The 20,938-nt window shown below is 52.5% G+C and overlaps 1 protein-coding gene across 3 annotated transcripts; it reads right to left on the bottom strand.

The window, feature by feature from the left end:
* Positions 1-1,000: 1,000 nt before the first annotated feature.
* Positions 1,001-18,530, bottom strand: TBC1D13 (TBC1 domain family member 13). Of its 3 annotated transcripts, none has more exons than XM_078061869.1 (12): positions 18,390-18,530; positions 16,930-17,003; positions 15,356-15,396; positions 14,698-14,759; positions 14,481-14,580; positions 13,625-13,707; positions 10,756-10,915; positions 6,525-6,735; positions 5,802-5,965; positions 4,717-4,877; positions 4,508-4,565; positions 1,001-3,667 (listed from the first exon to the last, which is right to left on the bottom strand). In XM_078061869.1, exons 5-12 carry the CDS (start codon positions 14,550-14,552, stop codon positions 3,602-3,604), a joined length of 975 nt encoding a protein of 324 aa, XP_077917995.1. In that variant the 5' UTR covers positions 14,553-14,580; positions 14,698-14,759; positions 15,356-15,396; positions 16,930-17,003; positions 18,390-18,530; the 3' UTR covers positions 1,001-3,601. The 3 variants fall into 3 exon arrangements, with proteins under 3 accessions (XP_077917995.1, XP_035925094.1, XP_035925096.1); XM_036069201.2 differs by lacking the exon at positions 18,390-18,530 and adding an exon at positions 17,999-18,138; XM_036069203.2 differs by lacking the exons at positions 15,356-15,396; positions 18,390-18,530 and adding an exon at positions 17,999-18,080.
* Positions 18,531-20,938: the final 2,408 nt, after the last annotated feature.

Below are 20,938 nucleotides of genomic sequence, written 5' to 3'. Positions count from 1 at the left end.
GATGCCGCCGCCCGGCTCCGCCCCGCCCCGCCCCGCCCCCTCATTGGACTGCACACGGACGCTCCGCGCCGCGGGTGGGAGCTCCTACTTATGACTTAACGAGCGCCGAGAAGTGTCAGGCACTGATCTAACGCGCTTCCACTACTTGACTTAATCTTCAAAAGAGCCCCGAGAAGAAGTTCCTAGTTGGCTGGACAAAGAAACAAGGACAAGACCCCAGGTCTGCCTGACACCAAAATCTACCCTTCTAACCATTACACCTAAGTCGAAAGTTGTAGGACGTTGGTAGATATTTTAACACCGGGCAAGAGGACAGGGATGCAGGCGGCTGATGCTAACGGCTGGATGGGACAGAAACTGGCACGATTCTAGAAGGCAGTTTGGCAGTACGTATAAATGCCTTAAAAAGGTTCATACCTTTCAACCTACTTAGAGGACTGAGCTGGGGAAATGAATCGGGAATGCAAGGATTTTAAACACGAAAGCTTCCCCACGGTATTACTTATAACGGAGGCTGAAATAAGCAAACTATTCCAAGATAGGGGCTGGATTTAGACATTTTTAGCATATGAGAATACTATATAGCCCGTAAATGTATTTTTAACATCATACAGCAACTTGCTTACCACCTAACCTGAGGGGGGAGACAGTACACAAAAGTGTATCAAGAAAATGACAACGATGTAGCAAAGACTAACAACATATTCTCAGTGATTTTCTCTAGACTGTGAGTAGTACGGATTTTATTTGAAGTTTTGTCAATCTCAAAAATAACTTGCTGTGTAATCAAGTGGCATAGTACCTCCTTCCCTAGCCCACTGGCCCTTGCCCTCCAGCTGCAAATCGCAGTGGTTGAATGAGAAGACTTGAATAGACTCTTCCAACAAGAATTTCCCAGCCTTTTTCTTTGCCCACTCTGAGTCTCCTGACTCCAACCCTGCTCAGGCTTTTCCTTCTCCAAGGTCTCAAAGGTTTCAGCCCATCACAGCACCAATGCCCATTGCAAAGAACACATGATTTATTAAAGACAACTTGTCATCAACAGCACTGATTCAAGGAATAAAACTGATGAAAAGAACAAAAGCAGACTCACATCCTGACCCCGGAGTGAGACCTGCTGAGTTCATATAGCCCAATCTGTAAGTGTCCAAAGTCCTGGGGGCAGCTTCCCAATAGGGAAGCCTCAGGCACTCTGGCTCTCAGGGCACCTCTCTGGAGAGTCTGGGAAGGGGGAATCACCAAGGGCCTGCCCTTTCCCCAGGCAGTATCCCACTAGGGAGCGCAGCCTAATCTGCACAGGGTCCCTGTGCTCTTGACCCTCATCCCAAAGTCAAGGAGAGAGCACTGGACCTAAGCCTGCCACTGAGGCGAATCAGACGCAGTGATTCAAGTAGTACGGCCCCAGGAGGGAAGGCAGGGGGGACAGGCAAGAGGGAATGCATCAGGTGTCCTGGGCAGAGTCTGCTGGGGCCCAGGCTGGGGCCCAAGCCTCAGGCTGTGAAGGGGTCAAAGTTGGGAATGAACCACCAGCTGACAAGTTCTGGGAAGAGGCCGAGCCAGGCTGCTGGAAGTGTGTCTCTGTGCCATGCTGGGGTCTTGTGGTCCAGAGACGATACCAGCCCTCTCAACAGCAGCCCTCCCCCATCCCTTACCCTCAATTCCAGTACAGAGCTCACAGCCCTCCCAGCCAGGAACTGCTGGAAAATCAGGAAGGTCCCAGAGGCAGGGGGAGAGGATGCAGACTCTGACCTTGCAAAGACAGGAAGACTGTCTCCAACTGCTTTTTACCCTCCTGGCCCCACCCTTCACCTCCAAGTCAAGCATTAGCCAGTCTGCAATAAATAACCAGGGGTCTGAATAAATAGTAGAAAATCTCCCAAATACTGTGTGTTGGGAGAGGAGGCGGCAAAAAGGCATGTGCATAACATCCCAGCAGCAGCCAAGGTACAGCTGGGATAGGAGCCACTGGCGGGCAGCTCTTCCCAGCCCACAGCCAGGCCTGGGCGGGCAGCACGAAGTCCTGGATGCCTGACTCGGGAAGGCGGTGGGGATAAGAGGGCCACCGCTGGCCAGTCTGAGGAGAGGCTGAGGACCCCCTGCTACATTGCCCAGCCTTCCAGACCCAAACCACCTGCCTCCTCACAAGAGGAGGAAGGGCTTGGTCAAAATAAGCCCACTCCTTGCACAGCCCAGTGGCAAGAGAAGCCAGTTGCTTCCGCCCAGAGTACCCCTGCCCCAAATCCTGGGAAGAGCCCAAGCAGGTGACCAGGGAAGGGCCAGCAGCTCCTTCACCCTGCTTGGGGGAGACACGCCTTTTTTGGCACCGACAGGATCCAGGGCTGTTAAGCTCAGCCACCCCTGGCCCAGGGAGGCTCCCGCTGGCCCCACCTGCCCTTTATGGGCCTCACCACCCTGGGCCGGAACCTGGAAGCCACGGGAAGGACTACTCTTCTGAAGCACTTGGATCCCAACCCCCGGCACAGTACCACTTTTGTGTCCTTTTCCTTCGGGAAACAAGGGCCTTTAGGGGGAATCTCTGGAAGACTCAGCTCTCCCTCGTCTCCTTCTTCCAACCCTGGGCAGAAAGGAGGGTAAGGGGCCCAAAGCCTTGTAGGCCATCATCTCTCAGCAGCTTTTGGTTCCCAAGATTTCTGTCGGGAGCGGATTCAGGGCCCTCTAGGGAGGCACTACGGCCTCCCTCCCAGTCTGTGGGACCCGGGGACCTAGGGCTGGGGATGGGAACAGGCCTCAAAAGTTGGCCCCCAGGGACTTCGCCAGACTCCTCATTCTGTCTCTGGGGTTCATGGAATGGAGGGGAGCAGGAGGGGGAAGAGGCTGGGGATAAGGCACCCCAAGAGAGAAGGGCAGAGGGAAATGGAGAGAGGGGCAGACAGAGCGAGACAGTCACACACACTCTGTGAGGGGAAGGGGACAGAGAAGACAGACCTCGAAGGAGCAAAGATACCCCCACTCCCCTCACACACACACTGCCCGACACCCACAGAGGAGCAGCAGATACCTGGGGGATGAGGACACACAGACACACCCACCCATGACTACAGACAGAAACACACTCAGTGGGAGAGGGACAGAAGGTGTGACCTGGGCCTGGCAGCTTCTTAGCTCCTTCACAGTGTCACCTTCCCCATGGAGAAGCCGAAGCACCAAGCCCCAGAAGAAGTGGTACTGGCTCATTTGCCAAGCACCTCCTGCAACCAGAGCCCAGAAGACCCGAGCAGGGGCGGGGGAAGGGAGCAGCAGAGGCAGGGAAGGACCCTTGCTGGCCCCCAGTGCCCCCAGTGTGCCTCAGCCCCAAGAAACTACCTCATGAGCTCCAGCCTTGCTCGGCAGCCTGGGCAAAAGGCCTCCGGGTCGAAGAGCAGGGAGGGAGCCAGGGCTGGGTGGTCAGAAAGGAGCATGGCACAGTGTGCCCCCAGCGGGAGCGGCCTAGGGTGAGGGAGCCAGATGAGGCGGCCTGGAGCGGGCCGGTCCTGCAGCTTCCCCTCGGGCTGGCTGGGATCCCAGAGGCCCTTGTGTGTCCCAGAAGCCAGGGTACAGGGGTCAGTGTCTTCTCTCCCAAACTGGGCCTCTTGCCAGCAGGCTACTTTGAGTCTTGGAGTTCCTTGGCTTTCTGTAGGATCTGGCACACATCTGTGATGGGGTAATCCTAGATATGAGAAGAGTCAACAATATGCCTTTGAAGTCAGCTCACCCTTCACCACCTCTGCCACACCCATGCCCTTCCCACTGGGCCCTGTCACCATGCTGGGCCCTGGGCCTCGGGGACAGGGACCACAGGCTACCAGATGCCCCATTCTGCCCAAACCACTGCAGCCCTAACTGACCCAACCCAACCAGCACCAAAAAGTATCACAGCCCCTTCCCCAGGACCAGGACCACCCTCCCCCCATCTCTCTCCTGCCCTCAAACCCAAGTGCCGTTCATAACGAGCCTGAGAGTGGGCCAGACGTTGCTCATGCACTAGTTCACTGGGTCACCTCATCAGTCTGAGGAGAAAGAGACTGTGACTAGGCCTCTTTTACAGACCTGGTCAATCCGATTACTGAAAACCAACCCCAGGCCAGGCACTGAAGAAAGCGAGGCCTAGAAAGGTTGTCACTTGGCTTGGGTCACGCAATTAGCACAGTGGCACCCAGAGCCGCTTTTGCGCCCACTTCTCAACCATTATGCCCCCCTATCCTCCCCCAAGTCCAAGCCCTTGCACCAAGCGCTACGATGGACGAGGCGCCGCTATGTCCCAGCTACGATGAACTCCTATAGAGCGTCTGGTCCAGAGACGCCGAGTCGTTCACTCAAGGCGACACCACACTCAAGTGGCAGAAGTGGGATTCAAACCCAAACCCAAACCAGATCCACGTCAGGCGTCTGCACGCTTATGTCTCAAGGTCCCTGACCCCAGCTTGTCACAGCAGCTGGCGTGGGTGGCTGCCTGGTAAGTATGTGCCTCATGGCTAAAGACGGGGCTCGCCGCTCCAAACCCCATTACCTGCAGGAGCCGCATGTTTATGGTAAAGTCCCCTTCCAGCAACTGCTCCCGGATCAGTCTGAGGAAAACAAGCAGCGAAGGTGCTGGAACCCCGGGGCCGCAGACTGCAGGCCCAGCGGGCCCCTTCCCGCTCCCTCCTCCCCACCTGCAGTGGCTCACTCCTCATGAGGGCAGCCCCCGCCCACCCCTCTGCTGGCGGTCACACTCACATGAGCATGGCGCAGCAGACCAGGAGGAGGAAGTCGAAACGGTTGTCGTCGGCGAAGAGGGAATCCCAGATACGGATGACGTCGGGCAGCAAGAACTCCTGGGACAGCAGCAGTGTCAGCCAGCGGAAGGCGAAGAACTGGGGCTTGATGTTCTGCTCTTGCTGGGGAGACAGAGGCGTGGGGTGGGGTGCTCGGTTGCCACGCAGGGCGACGCGGCCTATCACACCGGCCGCATGTGTCCGTGCCAGGCACGCTGAGTGGGCAAGGGCACTGGGGCCGGCCAAGGGGCAGCCGCCAGCCAGTGCCGCCAGCTCTTCCAATTTTGCAAGAGAAGCCAGAAGTCCAAGCTTTTATGTAAGCTCTCTAGATTTACAAACGATGGCTCTAATTCTTTTAAAATAGGGTACGGATTATAACCTTGGATTTAGAGGCAGACAGACCCATTATCGGGCACTTACTAATAAGCCTGGCCTTGTGCTTAGCATGTGAAATAGATCATTTATTTCCTCCACACCGCAGCCTTACAGGGCCGTCATTCCCCAGAGATGAGCCCTCTGGTCAGCCCCAGTGAATGTTAACTGAAAAACTGTGACAAAAGAGCAAAAACATAATTCTGTATCTGTTTAAAAAGACCTGTTTATATGTATTTTTTTGTTCAAACGATTTTTGTTTATACATAGAGTTTCTCTTCACAAAACTGTTTTCTGAAATAGGGAATGCCACTCCATTAACTTTTAAGATCATTTTTCATTTTTAAAAACGATGTTCGTATTTTTTTCTCAGAGGACTACTACCAGGCTCAAGTCCTTCAGCGTATGGTAAACACCCTGCGCCGTGCCTGGCACACAACGGGCAGCCTACCAACTTCCTCTTCACGCCCAGCCTGCTAAGCTCCCACGTCAACGGCTGCCTCAGTCTCCCAGCCGCACCACAGAGCTTGGGCCAGCACTCCCCAGCGGGAGCGGCCACTTTCCATCCCCAGACTCATGCCAGACCTTGCCCTGGGCCTGGGGTGCTCAGGAGGCCCCCTGCCTGTGCCCCTTCCTGTCTGTCTGCCTTGGCCCAGGGGTCCTGGTGCTCCTCACCAGTTTCAGGTAGAGTTCCATGTCCTTGTCCTTCAAGGTAGAGTACACCTTTTCCATCTTGTAAGTGATACCACATTGTGAGTCGTCCAGGCTCTTGATGAAGTTGTCCCGGATCTCAGCCATGAGGTTGGTGAAGCAGAAAAAGGTGTCTGCCTCAGCGTGCTCTGGGCGACAGGGGCAGGGGGAAGGCAGCTGCAAGGGAACTGATGCTCGCCCGAGTCCCACCCCATCTCTCACGAACGTGGTAGCTTCCCTCTTTACCTCTGAGCCTCTCTAGGCCACCCACCCTTCTGGTCAGGCTCAGGCCCTCCTCTCTCCTTGACCATGCTCCACCCCCAAACTAAGGACATCATGTCGTCTCATGTCTTCTGGCAACACTACTTTCGCTTAGCAACTATCACATGCTCTGCTGATGACATCTTTCCAATCATTATTTAATTCCTTGTCAATCATTCAGCTTCCTATATGTACATCTCATCTCCTCTACCACAATTTCAGTTACAAATACTGAGATCAGTAAGCTTCCAACATTCTAGAAAGCCTGAGCTGCAAAGGATCTCAGAGACCATCCAGGTCAACTCCTCACATCTGACGGAGGGGAGATGGAGGCCCAGAGAAGGGAAGTGAGTTGCACAGCCTGATAAGGCCCATCATCCTGGCTTTCCTTGGTCCATTTTTCTAGGGAGCCACATGAGGGATGTGGGCAGCCAAGAGCCCTTTTACCTTTCCATTCGCTGTTGGGGTCGGTGGCGAAGGTATAATAGAGGGGCCCCACGATCTCATTCATGCCCTGCACGTAAGCGATGCCAGGGTTGAGCTTGGCGTAGATGAACAGGATGCGCTCCACCACCTCCCAATGGGCCTCGCAGCCGTTGGGCAGCAACTCATACTCATTCAGGGATGACGGCGCAGAGTTCTTGTGTGGGGAGCTCATCTGCGGGAGGAGAGGAGCCGGTAAGGTGGGTGGCATGACAGATAATGTGTTCTCACCAGAAATGTTTTGCCATTCAGCCTAGACTCAACTTCCAGCTTATGTGAAATACATAGCAAAGTGGAACGTGTCCAAGACCATGAGGAGAAATGAGCAGACAAATCCAGAATGTGGGATATTCCACAAGACAGTTGGACTAAAGTCTAATTTATGGTGATAAAAGCTACAACAATGCTTACCTCTGAGGTGAGGGCATACTGACTGGGAAGGGACATTAAGGAACATTCTGGATGATGGAAATGTTCAGCGTCCTGATTGGGTTGGCAGTTACAAGGTATATACGTAAGAAAAAGTTCATCCCGTTGTATACTTAAGATCTGTGCATTTTACTGCATGTAAGTTATACTTTATTTATTTTATTTATTTTTTTAAATTTTATTTCTTTATTTGAGAGAGAACGAAAGCAACCACAGAGGGAGAGGGATCACAGAGGCAGAGGGAGAAGCAGACTCGCCGCTGAACAGAGAGCCCGATGCAGGGCTCGATCCCAGGACGCTGAGATCATGACCTGAGCCAAAGGCAGACGCTTAACCGACTGAGCCACCCAGGGGCCCCATACTTTACTTTTTTAAAAAACCTTTAAATAGGGGCGCCTGCGGGGCTCAGTTGGTTAACCATACAACTCTGGATTTCGGCTCAGGTCATGATCTCGGGGTCCTGGATCAAGCCCTGCATCGGCTGTGGGTCAGACTCCTGCACAGCGGGGCGTCTGCTTGTCTCCTTCTCCTTCTGCCCCTCCCCCGACTCGCTCACGCGACGTGCTTGCACTCTCTAAGTAAATCAAAAACAAAAACAAAACAAAAAAACCAAGAACAAACCTTTAAATATGTCAAAAACAGACAACTGGCCCAGACTCTTCAAAAAGTCAAATACTATGGTTGGGGGGAGAGTGGAGGCTGCCTCCAGATCAGAAGACTACAGAAACATAACGTCCCAGTGCAACACATACACCTTGACTGGGTCCTGGTTGGGAAGTCAAACAACAAAAATGTTCTCAGCACCACAGAGGACATCTGATCATGGACTGGATATTGGGTGTTAGTATGGAATTATTGTTAATCTTTGTAGATGTGATGGTGGTGAGGAGGATGTCCTCATTCCCAGGAGACGCCTGCTGAACTACCTGGGGGTGAGGGTCAGGGCATGTGCAACTTACTCTATCTATATAGAATATACGCACAAATCCGGCAAAAAGTTAACAACTGTTGAATTTAGGTGGAAAGTATATAGTTGGGCATTGTACTCTTCTTTCAACTTTTCTGAAAGTTTCAGATTCTCTTTTTTTTTTAAGTTTCATTTATTTACGTCATCTCTACACCCAGTGAGGGGCTCGAATTCACAACCCTGAGATCAGGAGTCACATGCTCCACCAACTGAGCCAGCCAGGCGCCCCTCAAATTTTTCATTAAGAAAAAGTTGGGGGGGGGGAGCCTGGGTGGCTCAGTCGGTTAAGCATCCAATTCTTGGTTTCAGCTCAGGTCATGATCTCAGGGTTGTGGGATCCAGCCCCGCATCAGGCTCCGTGCTAAGCAGGGAGTCTGCTTGAGATTCTCTTCCTCTTCCTCTGTACCTCCCCTGAACGCATGCACATACTCTCTGTCTCTCGCTCTCTCTCTAAAATAAATCTTAAAAAAAAAAAAAAGTTGGGAGATAAATATAAGAGGATCCCTGCTAAGGGGGGATCTTCATGCACCAGAGCCGAGGTCTCCAACAGGGGTGCCAGCAGAAGCCTCAGGGGCTCTGCGAAGAGTCAGGTGCCTGGGGTTCCCAGTGAGAGAGCTACTGGCCAGCGCAGACAGGGACAGCGTCTGCTGCCATCCGGGAACACGGGGTCCTGAAGACAAAGTCCGGCTCCCATCATACACACGTGTGTACACGTGCACTCACACATCACCAACGTTTACTGAGAGCTTTCTAAGTGCAGGACGGTGCTCTACAAGAATTCCGCCATTAAATCCTCTGTACAATCTACAATATCTGCTCAACGTTATTTTCAGGATGAGGAAACTGAGGCTCAGAAATGTTAGGTCACTCGGGGCACCTGGGTGGCTCAGTCGGTGAAGCATCTGACTTTGGCTCAGGTCATGATCTCAGGGTCCTGAGAGTCTGCTGTTCCCTCTCCCTTTGCCCCTCCCCCTGCTCCATGCTCTCTTTCTCTCTCACTCTCCCTCTCTCAAATAAGTAAGTAAAATCTTAAAAAAAAAAAAAAAAAAAAGGAATGTTAGGTCACTCATCAAGGCTCGCATCACATGGTGGCACTAGGACTCGAACTCAGACTGGCTGACTCCAGAGCCTGAGGCCAAGACCTCAGAGAAGTGCTTTCCAGCCTTCCAAAAATCTGCAGTCACGACCTCATTTCATCCTCTTGGCAATTCAAAAGCCAGGAGGATAGAAATGATTATGCCCAGTTTATAGAAGAGGAGACAGAGGCCCAGAAAGGTGAGCTGGTATTACTGCCCCAAAGTCAGATGGGTGTTCAACTTGAACTGTCCAACCACAGGCCCTGAGGTCCACGAATGAAGCCTCTGGTCAGGTTCTCTGCCACCAGGACCAGATCGATACCGAAAGTGGCTAAGAGCTTGGCTCTCAGACCCCAATTACTATAGTGAAATGAATGAAGTCAGGTCCCCACCTTGCCCTGTAGCCAGAATATCAGCAGTAAAAGAGCTGCCCACAAAACCAAGCGTTCTGCGCTCTCCGGCCCACGCAACTCTGTCCTAGGCACAGGGCACCTGGGACCAGCTGTAACTGCCCGTCACCCCGTAGCAGAAAATGGCTGCTCTCCTAGAGACACAGAGACCTCATCACTCATTCTACTTGGGGGGACAAAAGCTTCTGCAATGTTATCTGTCACTAGCTTGTTGGAGATTACAGAGAAGAGTTTTTCCACTGTTGGAGGACAATGGAAAGTTTTGAGGAACAAGTTGAGAGTTCCACATACCAAAGCATAGGTGTAAATTAAGGAATAAGGTAATATGCTTCATCTGGCTACAGGCAGCTTCTCAGAGTTACGGAATCTGCTAGAAGAATGGGATTCAAATGCTCAGCATGACTTGGCCAGCACAGGTCCCATCAGTTCTAGCTCCTGGGGCACCTGCCTGGCTCAGTCAGCAGGGCATGTGATTCTTGATCTCAGGGTTGTAAATTTGAGTACCACACTGGGTGTAGAGATTCCTTAAAAAAATACAATCTTAAAAAAAAAAAAAATTCTAGCTCCTAAGTCTCTCAGCTCTACCCACCCCCCATTCTACCCTGACCCTCACCCGCCTTTGCCTGGACAAGGCAGCTGCCTCCCAACCTCCATTCTACTCCCCGATCAACAGCCCCACAGGGATCACAGCAATTCTTTACAAAGGCAGACCCGAATCATGTTACTGGCCTGCCTAGAATGCTGCAAGGCTCCCCAGCCCTCAGGACAAAGGCCCCAGGCAGCCTCACCACCACTGATCTTGCCAGCATCCTCCAGGAGCCCCGCCCCTAGCCAGGCTGGACCCCACTATTCCCTGAGCGCACCACACTCTCTCCTGCCTGAAGCCTCCACTATACCTTCCTCTCCACCCGGAATGAGCTTTCCTCCTAGTTCTTGGATGCTCGGCTTAAACGTCACCTCCTCAGGGAAGCTTTCCTGGACACCCAGGCCCAATCAGCTCCCCACCACCATCACTGCTCCCACCACACTTTCCCATCAATGTGTAATTACTTTTTCAAGAGCCATCTCCTCCGCTGCTTCTTTACCGCACAGCAGGGCCCTCCCCCAGCACCCCTTACACCCAGCTTTTGACACCTGACTTGCAGAAAGAGTCCCAGAGGCGGAACTGGCAGAACCATGTTACCCAAAGTTGCTGTGGGTAACTGCCAGGGCAGATGGTCACAGGCCCGACGGCCAGTGGCCAGGGCTCCACGGGAAGCATGGAGGAAAAGGCTGTCGCGGGGAGTCCCTGGGGCCCCCAGGTTGGCTCTCACATTTGTGACCCCACTCCGGTTCCGGGCCACTGTCTGGGATTTCAGTGTTGTCTGTTCCACCCGCTTTCGAAGGGTCTCAAACTCATTCTGGGGGTCCAGGATAAGGAGGCAGGGGTACTCAGTTGCTCTCTGGAAGAAAGATATGTCTGGGCACAACCTCCTGTCAAGAGGGAAGAGGGGAGAGTTCTGTTACTCAGGGTGGAGGTTTGGGAAATTCCATCAGCACCCTACTGCGGGGTGTGCTCCAGTATCCCAAAAGGCATTTTTTCTGTGTTTTTTAAAAAATAACATTTTATTTTTAGAAGTTTAGTTTTTAAAGAGCAATACACTGGGGCACCTGGGTGGCTCAGTCATTAAATGTCTGCCTTCGGCTCAGGTCGTGATCCCAGGGTCCTGGGATCGAGCCCCACATCAGGCTCCCTGCTCAGCGGGAAGCCTGCTTCTCCCCCTCCCACTCCCCCTGCTTGTGTTCCCTCTCTCGCTATGTCTCTCTCTGTCAAATAAACAAAATCTTTAAAAAAAAAAAGAGCAATACACTTATTATATATGTATACGCACACATACACACACACACGCAAAAATATACCCATATTCTTATGTGTTATCCGCAAATAGATACACACACACATAAATTTTTTAAGTGTCCTTATGGTCTTATAATCCAACCCTTCTCTTAAACCACAAACATCTCTCCATGTCAAAAATATTTATCTAGAGATGCCTCGGTGACTCGGTCAGTTAAGTGTTTGCCTTCAGTTCAGGTCATGATCCCAGGGTCCTGGGATCTAATCCCACATCAGGCTCCTTGCTAATCAGGGAGCCTGCATCTTCCTCTGCCTGCCACTCCCCCTGCTTGTGCGTGCGTGCACGCATGCGCTCTCTAACAAATAAATAAAATCTTTTTTTTTTTTTAAGATTTTATTTATTTATTTGACAGAGAGAGATATAGCGGGAGAGGGAACACAAGCAGGGGGAGTGGGAGAGGGAGAAGCAGGCTTCCCGTGGAGCAGGGAACCCAATGTGGGGCTCGATCCCAGGACCCTGGGATCATGACCCGAGCCGAAGGCAGTCGCTTAACGACTGAGCCACCCAGGCGCCAAATAAATAAAATCTTTAAAAAATTATCTAATATGCACAGGTGTTCAATGTAGTGTGGTCTGAAGTGGCCACACTGCATATTGTACAACAGGACAGCATATACAGCTGACACAGGAAGATGTCCAAGACAGAAGCAGAGGAAAAATCAAGGTGGGAGACAGTTTCTAGAACGTGACTGAGTTGGTTTGGTTTGGTTTCCGGTCTGAGGTATAACTGAGGTGTAACCAGGGTGAGTTTGAGGCACCAAGCTTTTCTCGTGTACGTACGGCAGCGGAGACACGTTTTCCAGACTTCTTACACAGAGCACATTGCAAACTTGCCCTCCAGAAACACTGGGCAACGTGCTACCATCGCTACCAGCATGAGGCAGAACCTGTTTCTCTAGAACCAGGTTCAAGACGTGGTTCTTGACTCCCAACTGTTAAGACGCCTTGTGGACAGAGGCTGCCCCAACAGCAGCCTGAGAACGCAGGGGACAAGCCCTTCTGCATCGTGGCTGAGCGGCGCTGGGCTGGGTGCCCACGGGTGCCTTCTGAAGATGGGCCTGGGCAAAATGAGCAGAGACGGAGCAGCACCCAGGGTGGCGAGGGCCTGGGGACACAGCTAACACCCGCTGAAGGCGGAACTGAAACCAGGAAAACAGACTCCAGAACCCTGGTTCCAACCACTCAGCCCCACTGCAGACAAGCCTCCCTCCCAGCTCCTCACGCGGCCTTGTGGGAGATCCCGCCCGCTGCCAGACCCGCCAACCCCACAGGACAGCACAAGCGTGTTTCCACATTTCTCTGCCAAGTGGAAAAGCATACCCACATACACACTGTAGCTCACAACTTTTCAAAAAACACACATCTGACCCTGTCACTCCTATGCTTAAAACCTTTGCACGACTGTGCCATGTCCTTGGGATCAAGTCCAAGGTCCAACCCCTGCCTCCCTGTAGTGTGGCTTCAAGCACACTGGCCTTCACGCTGCTCCTCGGACGTGCTTCCGTGGGCTGTCCAGGGCCTTCCTGCAGGCAGCTGCCCCAGCCACGACCTTTCCCTCCCTCTTTCCCCAAGGCCTCCCACTCCTGAGACCTCACCCAAGGCTTCCCCCAAAGTCTTTTTTTTTTTTCTTTTAAGATTTTATTTATTTGACAAAAAGACAGACAGAGAAAGCACAAGTAGGCAGAGCAGCAGGCAGAGGGAGAGGGAGAAGCAGGCTCCCGGCTGAGCAGGGAGCCTGATGCGGGGCTCGATCCCAGGACCCTGAGATCATGACCTGAGCCGAAGGCAGATGCTTAACCAACGGAGCCACCCAGGCGTCCCGGCTTCCCCCAAAGTCTTAAAGCACCCTGAACTCTCCCCTCAGAGCATTTACCACAGACGCTAATTACTCGGAAGATCTGTCTTGCTGAACGGCTGTCTTCCCGTCCTCCCCACCAGGTTCTAAGCTCCTAAGAGGGACCATGTCTGTCGACTCCATGCTCAACCCGGAGCTTGGCACGGAGCCTGCCGTATAGTAGGGCCTCAGTATCTGCTCCAGGAACGGTCAGATGAACCCATACACGCCTGGGGCGCCAATGCCACTGAGGCAGGGAGGAAAGAGCGTCAGGCACTCGCCTCGCTTGCCAGCCCCATTCACAGGCCGACATCGCTGGGGCCTGGACCCACCTACTGGATGACCCACCAGTTCCTCAAACACCCACCTGTGGGCGTGGGCCGGAAAGCACAGGACTGGGAAACTCCCCAACAGTCCCAGGGCCAGCCCCTGACCCCAGGGCCCCGCTTACCGGACGTCTTTGTCGATCTGCAGCAGCACCTCGTTGTCCTTGAAGTACGTGTTCCACCGGCTGTCAGGGCTGGGGTTGAGCGGCTGTGGGGAGACAATCAGCTGCTCTGTCCCAGGTCCCACTAGGACGTCAGGGGGCAGACCTCTGCCCAGGCCCCGCTGAGGCTCTGAGACAGCCTGTGAGCGACGCGGGGAGCCTCCCACGTCACGTCCAAACTCCAAGGGGAGCCCTGCAGTCTGCTCTGACGACACCCCTGCTGGCCAGGGAGCGTCCCTTCCGTCTGCGGCTGCCGCTCTCCCACGCTGCCTATACCAGGTGCTGCTCAACGCTTGCTGAGTGAATGCTCGTTGTATCACTAGGTCTCTTCGAATCTGATTCACCAACGCTCTGAATCGCTGATCCTAATCCTCGGAGCATGGGCCTGGGTCCATCCATCCCCTCCTCCTGCACACGGGGAGGGGCTCGGTATTTGAGGACAGAATGAGGCTTCCTCCAGGCCACAGGAAGATAGTCTCTTCTCACTCCTGCCCTGCTCTGACTTTCTTCAACTATAAAACCAGAACCTTCCCCAGGGAACGGAGGTGAGGAGGAAAGGAGACAGAGCCCACACGGAGGACCAGGCTCAGTGCTATGCACACACTCAGAGCCCAAGCTATGACTTACATTCCTGACTGGGTCCGGGGCCTGGGAAACAGAAGGGAGAGACAACAGCCTTCACGGGCCAAGCAGCCCGACGCAGAAAGGAGGGGCCCAGATTGGCTACACCTGTCCTCCGGGGTTGGGGGGACCTGCCAGCTCCAAAGCCTGCACCCCTCCCTACTCTGCAGCCTCAGTCCCTGCAGCCACCCTTACTCACATGGTCCTCAAAGGTTACATCCTCCCTGGACACACCCATGTTGGCCTTGGCAATGCCAGGCTGGATAATCATTTCCCTCAGGAACTGAGAATATAGCTCCCTGTGGAAGAGAAGAGGAGAGACGGATGATCCCAAAGGTCCCATCCAGGAAGCCTGGATCAGAGAAGTAACAACAGGAGGCAAGACCTATTGTCATCCCCCTTTCTCATGGTCTCACCTCTGCTTGGCCAGGATGGAGGTCCATGAGGCTCTTTCCAAGGGGAGGTAGTTCAAGAGAATCTGCACAGAGGGAGAGGAACAAAGCTCTGGCGACTCTCCAGTTCAACCCCAGATAGTAGACGGAGGCTGAGCAGCCTCAAGGAAAACGTCTAATAAAGCCCAGAGAAGACCAGATGGGCTGAAACCCACGAATGGAGGCGTGGGCTAGGGGTAGCCTCCCCTTTGCTCTCCATTGCCTCCCTCCTCCTTTACCCCAAACCAGCCCTTTCCACTGCTTTTCTTCACACAGACTCTTCCAAATGATAATAAAACCTGGTGCTCAAAGAGGCTGGAAACCCAGACACTGGGCTTTGGCTCCCACCTCAGCTAAAAGCCACGGGTAGAGCATGGCTCTTTTTTTGGTCCCATGAAGCATCACTTCCGCTGCACTGTATGGACCAGGAAGAAGAGGACTTCACTGGCACTACAAAGCATTCCATCCCCAAGGCGATCCTGGAGGGAACGCCAAGAACAGAAAACCCACAACTTCCCAGAAAAGTTTCCGCGAATAAGCAAGGAAAGGCACAGAACAAGAAGAAGGGGCCGGGGTGGGGGCAGCCCATGCAGGAACCCAAGGACTCTTGGCAGAGCGGACGCCCCAGCCCAGGCACACCCACCTTCCAGCAGAGGCACCGCAGTCCGCCCTCACAGGGGATGCCTGTGGACACAGCAGGCAAGAGTCACGCCCCAGGCCAGAGCCCCCGGACCCCCCAGTCCTCCACCTCAGAGCCAGTTGGCAGGGAATGGAGTGGGCAAGAAGTGCTTCTTCAAGGATCATTTTCTGTCAGAAAGATGACTGGACTGGATGCTAATCCTGTGTATTTCTCCCTATGACCCCTGCCTCCAGCCCAGAGCTCCCTGTGTTCTTTTGAGGATAACACCTTCTCATTCCTCAGAGCAGCGTTTACCCACCACCACCTCTTCCCAGTCAAAGTCAGATCTCTTGTTACAAACCATAATGGTTCCGTGACTTCTCCTTCATAGTGTCCATCACAGTCGGGACTGTATAACATAGTTTGTGTACATATTTAACATCTGTAACCTCGACCACTGGGTAAGCCCCAGAAAGACAAGAGCCATATGTGTCTTAGAGTCCCCGTCCCCAGCACGGGGCACAGCACACAGAAGGCTTACCATAGATATTTGTGGAACGTAAGTTAAGCTATAAATGGTAAGTGCTTGGTGCCTAATGGACACTACTTCACTTAATCCTCATTAGAACTCTAGTAAATAGGAAAGATTAGCATCGTTGTCCTCATCTTACAAATAAAGAAACCTATCTGTAATGACAGAGCACCCAAGGAGTCAAACACAGGTCTGTGTGAACTCTACAGCCCAAACTCAACCACTCCCCCGGAATGGCTCCCCCGAGGCCTGGTAGATTCTTCAAATACACATCCCATGACCCCTCAAAGTCTTCGGGATCTAATACCACTCCTGAACAAAAAAACAAACTCCTCCTGCAATACTGTCAGGAAGCTCGCTAAAGCAGCTGTTGCTCTAGGACCCCGAATACCGCGTTCAGGAGCGAATGCCCCCACCTCAGAATCTGTATGGGGAGGAGAAGAGCAACTCAAGAATTCCTTGCTGACAAAGTCACAAGGACCGAGCAGTTAACAAGAACCTGCACACAACACCTTAGGGTATTTTAAAAGATAAGCAAAAATCTCTGTGCAGGAAGGGTAACCAGGCCGGGGAGGGCAAAGTCAAACATTGCTGAAGTTCAGCTCCTCGAGTCAGGGTCTCAAGGCCTTCACAAAAGTTCACAATCGCCTGAGTCAGCTTTGATCCCCAAGCCTGGGAGAGAACCAGGAACTGCTCCGCAGCTAACCAAATTCTACAACACAGGAAGTTTGCTGAGGAGTGAGGAAGACACTGCAGCGGCCCCAGGCTCAAGTCTCCTCCCGCTCCAGCCTCCCGCGTTCAGCCCTCTCCAGTTACTCTCAGCAAGCGGCAAGCAGCAAGCACCACTTAAACGCCAGGAAACATCCAGGGCCCACAGGCATGCCCTTGGTGGTCAGGGCTGTCAAGGGTTGTTTCAGAGTCACAGAATCTGGAGAAGGCCCCAAGAGGCAGCCTGGCCCCCAGAACTGACCAGGTGTGGCCTTGGGCACCTTCCCCTCCATTCTAACCACACACAATGTTGCTCTAGGGAAACCCTGAACCCGGAGAGCTGCCGCTTACCACTTACCACTAAAACTGAGTTCCCGAAGCTTTTCCAAGGCGATGGTGGGCTCCTTCAGGACATCGTGGAAATCTGCAATCCTAGAAAGCGGGATGGGGAGGCAAGTGAAGCACACCCAAACCCCACCGTGACAGACTTTGTGATCACTCCTGAAGCCCAAAGCTCTCATATCACCAGTCTTCAACCTGTTCCCCCCCCATCCCTTCAGGACAGAAAAAGAGCAAAGCTCAGTCAAGGTCCTGGCCAAAGGCATCTTTGTGAGAACGACAGAACTACAGAGCACTTGCTCCTCCAAACCCAGAAACATAATATATTCTTGTCTAGAGGTTCTCAAATGAACATCATGAAATTAAGCACATTTCTAATATTTAGTGAGCTAGCATTTCTTGAGCACTTCCTGCTGGCCAGACCCAGCCCACAGGGCCACTATCTGAACTCAAGGAACCCTAAGAACCAGGAGTAACATGATCCCTAGACAACGGGCCTGTGTAATTGGCACGCAGCTCTCCAGGCTCAAAAATAAAACCATTAGAAGACCTCTGGTCTCACCCGCAGGCAAGGACAAAAGGTTTAAAGAACAAGTCGTGGAGGAAAATTGAAGAGTGAGCAAAATTTGGCCGGTGCTGCGGGATTTGGCCTGGGGGAGGGGAGACTGGAGAATCCAGGTTCTCCAACTTGCCTTGTAAGAAACGGGCCAGGGGGACGGGAAGCATTTGGAGGGGAGGGTACTGGGGCAGAGGATTAACAGGGGAGACAAAAACGGGGGCTGTGGGGGATGGGGAGCTGGGGAACAGGGCATCGAGGCCCTGGATGAGGAAGACCCGAGGGCAAGAGGGAAACCCGGGGTCCAGGATGAGGGAGAGAGGGATGGGGTGACACCGGGAAGCAAAAGAGGTGCCTCCGCTCCGTGCCCTCTCTGGCCCACATGCAATGAGGTTGGAAAGTGGGCGCCCGAGACCCTCTACCGGGAGGAGGGGGTCCCCGACTCCTGGCCGCACCTGCGCCCCCCTCTGCAAGGCAGAGGGGGCGGCCTGACGAGGACTGGTGTGGCTGGGTCGGCCCCCGCGGCCCTTACCTGCTCTTGTGCAGACTCGACATGGTGTTGACTTCCGGATCCCCCCGCTGCCTCCGCCGCCTCCACGGCCGCCGCCGCCCCCTAGGGACGCGGGGCTCTCCGCAAAGGCCTCCGACCGGAAACGCAGCCGCCGACACGCGCGTTCCGTCTCGCCCCGCCCCCTCGGCCCGGCCCCGCCCCGCTCACGTGCCGCCCCTCCCCCACAGCCGCGGTCGGGCCCGGAGGGTGCCGGGAGCACGCCCCTGCCCCTGCCTCCGCCCCCACCGGCCCACGGGCCCCGCCTCCCAAGTTAAGGACGAGCAGACCGTGTGCCCGAGGCCTGTTGTTTGCGCTTCCCTGGGCCTCAGTTTCCATCTATGCCGTATACCTGTCACCCTGTCCTCTTCCTTACCCGGCCCTCGCCGGCAATAAACTGTGGCGTCATTGTTTCGGAAATGTGGACCTTCCCTGCTAAACTATACAGGCCTCCAGGCGGGTCTTTTCACTGCTGAGTCCTCGACGCCTAAGACAGCGCGCACGCCGAGCAGACGGTTCCGTAACTGTGGTTCAGTAACTATCGGATGGACGAGCAGGACTATAGTTCAGTGTTTCCTTGGCTTTTGGAGTTGATGAACATGAAATTTACCGTATCAGAACAATAGAAAAAGAAAGCCAAGATTTCAGGATCCTTCCTGAGAGAAGACAGTTGGCAGCCTCACAATGATTTTCTCTACACACATGTGTGCATATGTGCATAATTGTCTTTTTTTTTTTTTTTTTAATTTATCCACTGATGGGTGAAAACTTTGTCCCTGGACTGGGAAACCTCAAACCCACCCTTCAGCTCTCGGGACTTCTCCGCTCCATGAAGCCCGCGCACAGATCTGCCCCTTTATTTGCCAGTCCCACGATTTCTGCTCCCACTTGTGTGCTAGATACTGAGCTAAATGTTTCTGTAGAATACAAAGATTAAGTTCTTGTATGAAATACAAGAAATAAATAAATGTCATAATTGCACAACAGGAAAAGAATATTTTTCCAGATAAAAAGAGTATCAGCCAGGGGCGCCTGGGTGGCTCAGTCCTTAAGCCTCTGCCTTCAGCTGGGGTTATGGTCCCAGGGTCCTGGGATAGAGTCCTGCATGGGGTTCCCTGCTCAGCGAGGAGCCTGCTTCTCCCTCTGCCTCTGCTGCTCCCCCTGCTTGTGTTCATTCTCTCTCTCAAATAAAGAAATAAAATCTTTTTTTTTTTTAAAGATTTTATTTATTTACTTGAGAGAGAGAGAATGAGAGACAGAGAGCATGAGAGGGAGGAGGGTCAGAGGGAGAAGCAGACTCCCTGCCGAGCAGGGAGCCCGATGCGGGACTCGATCCTGGGACTCCGGGATCATGACCTGAGCCGAAGGCAGTCGCTTAACCAACTGAGCCACCCAGGCGCCCAAGAAATAAAATCTTAAAAAAAAAAAAAAAAGAATATCAGCCAGCCCTGTAAAATGTTGGTTAGGAAGACAAGGAAAAACACAAATGGTATGTTAAGAAAATTGCAGACAGTTGGCTATCGTTTAAAAAAAAAATAAAGTCCTATTTCTATCTCACATCTGACACAAAAATTCTAGATGAATTAGAGCTCTGCAAGGGGAAAATCTATGGGATTAGAAGGAATATATAGAAAAATGTTTATAATCTTAGGGAAGGGAGACATAAGACCCAGAAGCCATGAAAGATAAGACAGATAAATAACTACATAAAATTTAAAATCTCGATGTGGCAAAGTAAAAGAGAAACATCAGTAGGGGAAAACATACACACCCTTTGTGATAAAATGTGAATCTTTTTTTTTTTTTTTAAAGATTTTATTTATTTATTTGAGAGAGAGAGAATGAGAGAGAGCACATGAGAGGGGGGAGGGTCAGAGGGAGCAGACTCCCTGCCGAGCAGGGAGCCTGATGCGGGACTCGATCCAGGGACTCCAGGATCATGACCTGAGCCGAAGGCAGTCGCTTAACCAACTGAGCCACCCAGGCGCCCTAAAATGTGAATCTTCCTAACATATATGGAGTTTGTTTTTTAAAGATTTTATTTATTTATTTTACAGATTTATTTTACAGCAGGGAGCCTGATGCGGGGCTCGATCCCAGGACCCTGAGATCATGACCTGAGCCAAAGGCAGATGCTCAACCGACTGAGCCACCCAGGCATCCCAGGGTATTGGAATTTTAAATAGTGGGGTCCAGAAAGCTGCTCTGAGGTAACATGTAAAGAAACATCTGAAGGAGGTAAGACAGCAAAGCTTATAAGCAGGCACTTCAAAGAAGAAATAACAATGTTTCACCAAAGCCTGAAATGACTTGGGCTTACACTGAGATGAGTATGAATTGAACAACCATCTTCTTCCCCTTGGATGGCATTTATCGCACCCACCGTCATTGGGTTGTGGAAGAATAGACCTCTCTCGAACAGGTTTAAAGTGAGTTAAACCGATACAGCTTTTTTCCAGAGCAATTTAACAAGTACTAATACGATTTTTTAATTTATTTTTAACTTTCCTTTTTTTTTTTTTTAAGATTTTATTTATTTGTTTGACAGAGAGAGACACAGCGAGAGAAGGAACACAAGCAGGGGGAGTGGGAGAAGCAGGCTGCCCGCCGAGCAGGGAGTCCGATGTGGGGCTCGATCCCAGAACCCTGGGATCATGACCTGAGCCGAGGGCAGACGCCACCCAGGTGCCCCTGTGTTTAACTTTCTTTCTTTTTTTTTTTTTTTTAAGATTTTTATTTATTTGACAGAGACACAGTGAGAGAGGGAACACAAGCAGGGGGAGTGGGAGAGGGAGAAGCAGACTCCCTGCCGAGCAGGGAGCCCGACGTGGGACTCGATCCCAGGACTCTGGGATCATGACCTGAGCCGAAGGCAGACTCTTAATGACTGAGCCACCCAGGCACCCCTATCTTTCTATATTGAAA

This window comes from Halichoerus grypus, chromosome 14, assembly GCF_964656455.1.
Source record: "Halichoerus grypus chromosome 14, mHalGry1.hap1.1, whole genome shotgun sequence".
In the NCBI taxonomy this organism is placed as follows: domain Eukaryota; kingdom Metazoa; phylum Chordata; class Mammalia; order Carnivora; family Phocidae; genus Halichoerus; species Halichoerus grypus.
Note: the sequence above shows the minus strand (reverse complement) of the source record. Positions and strands in the feature narration are given on the sequence as shown.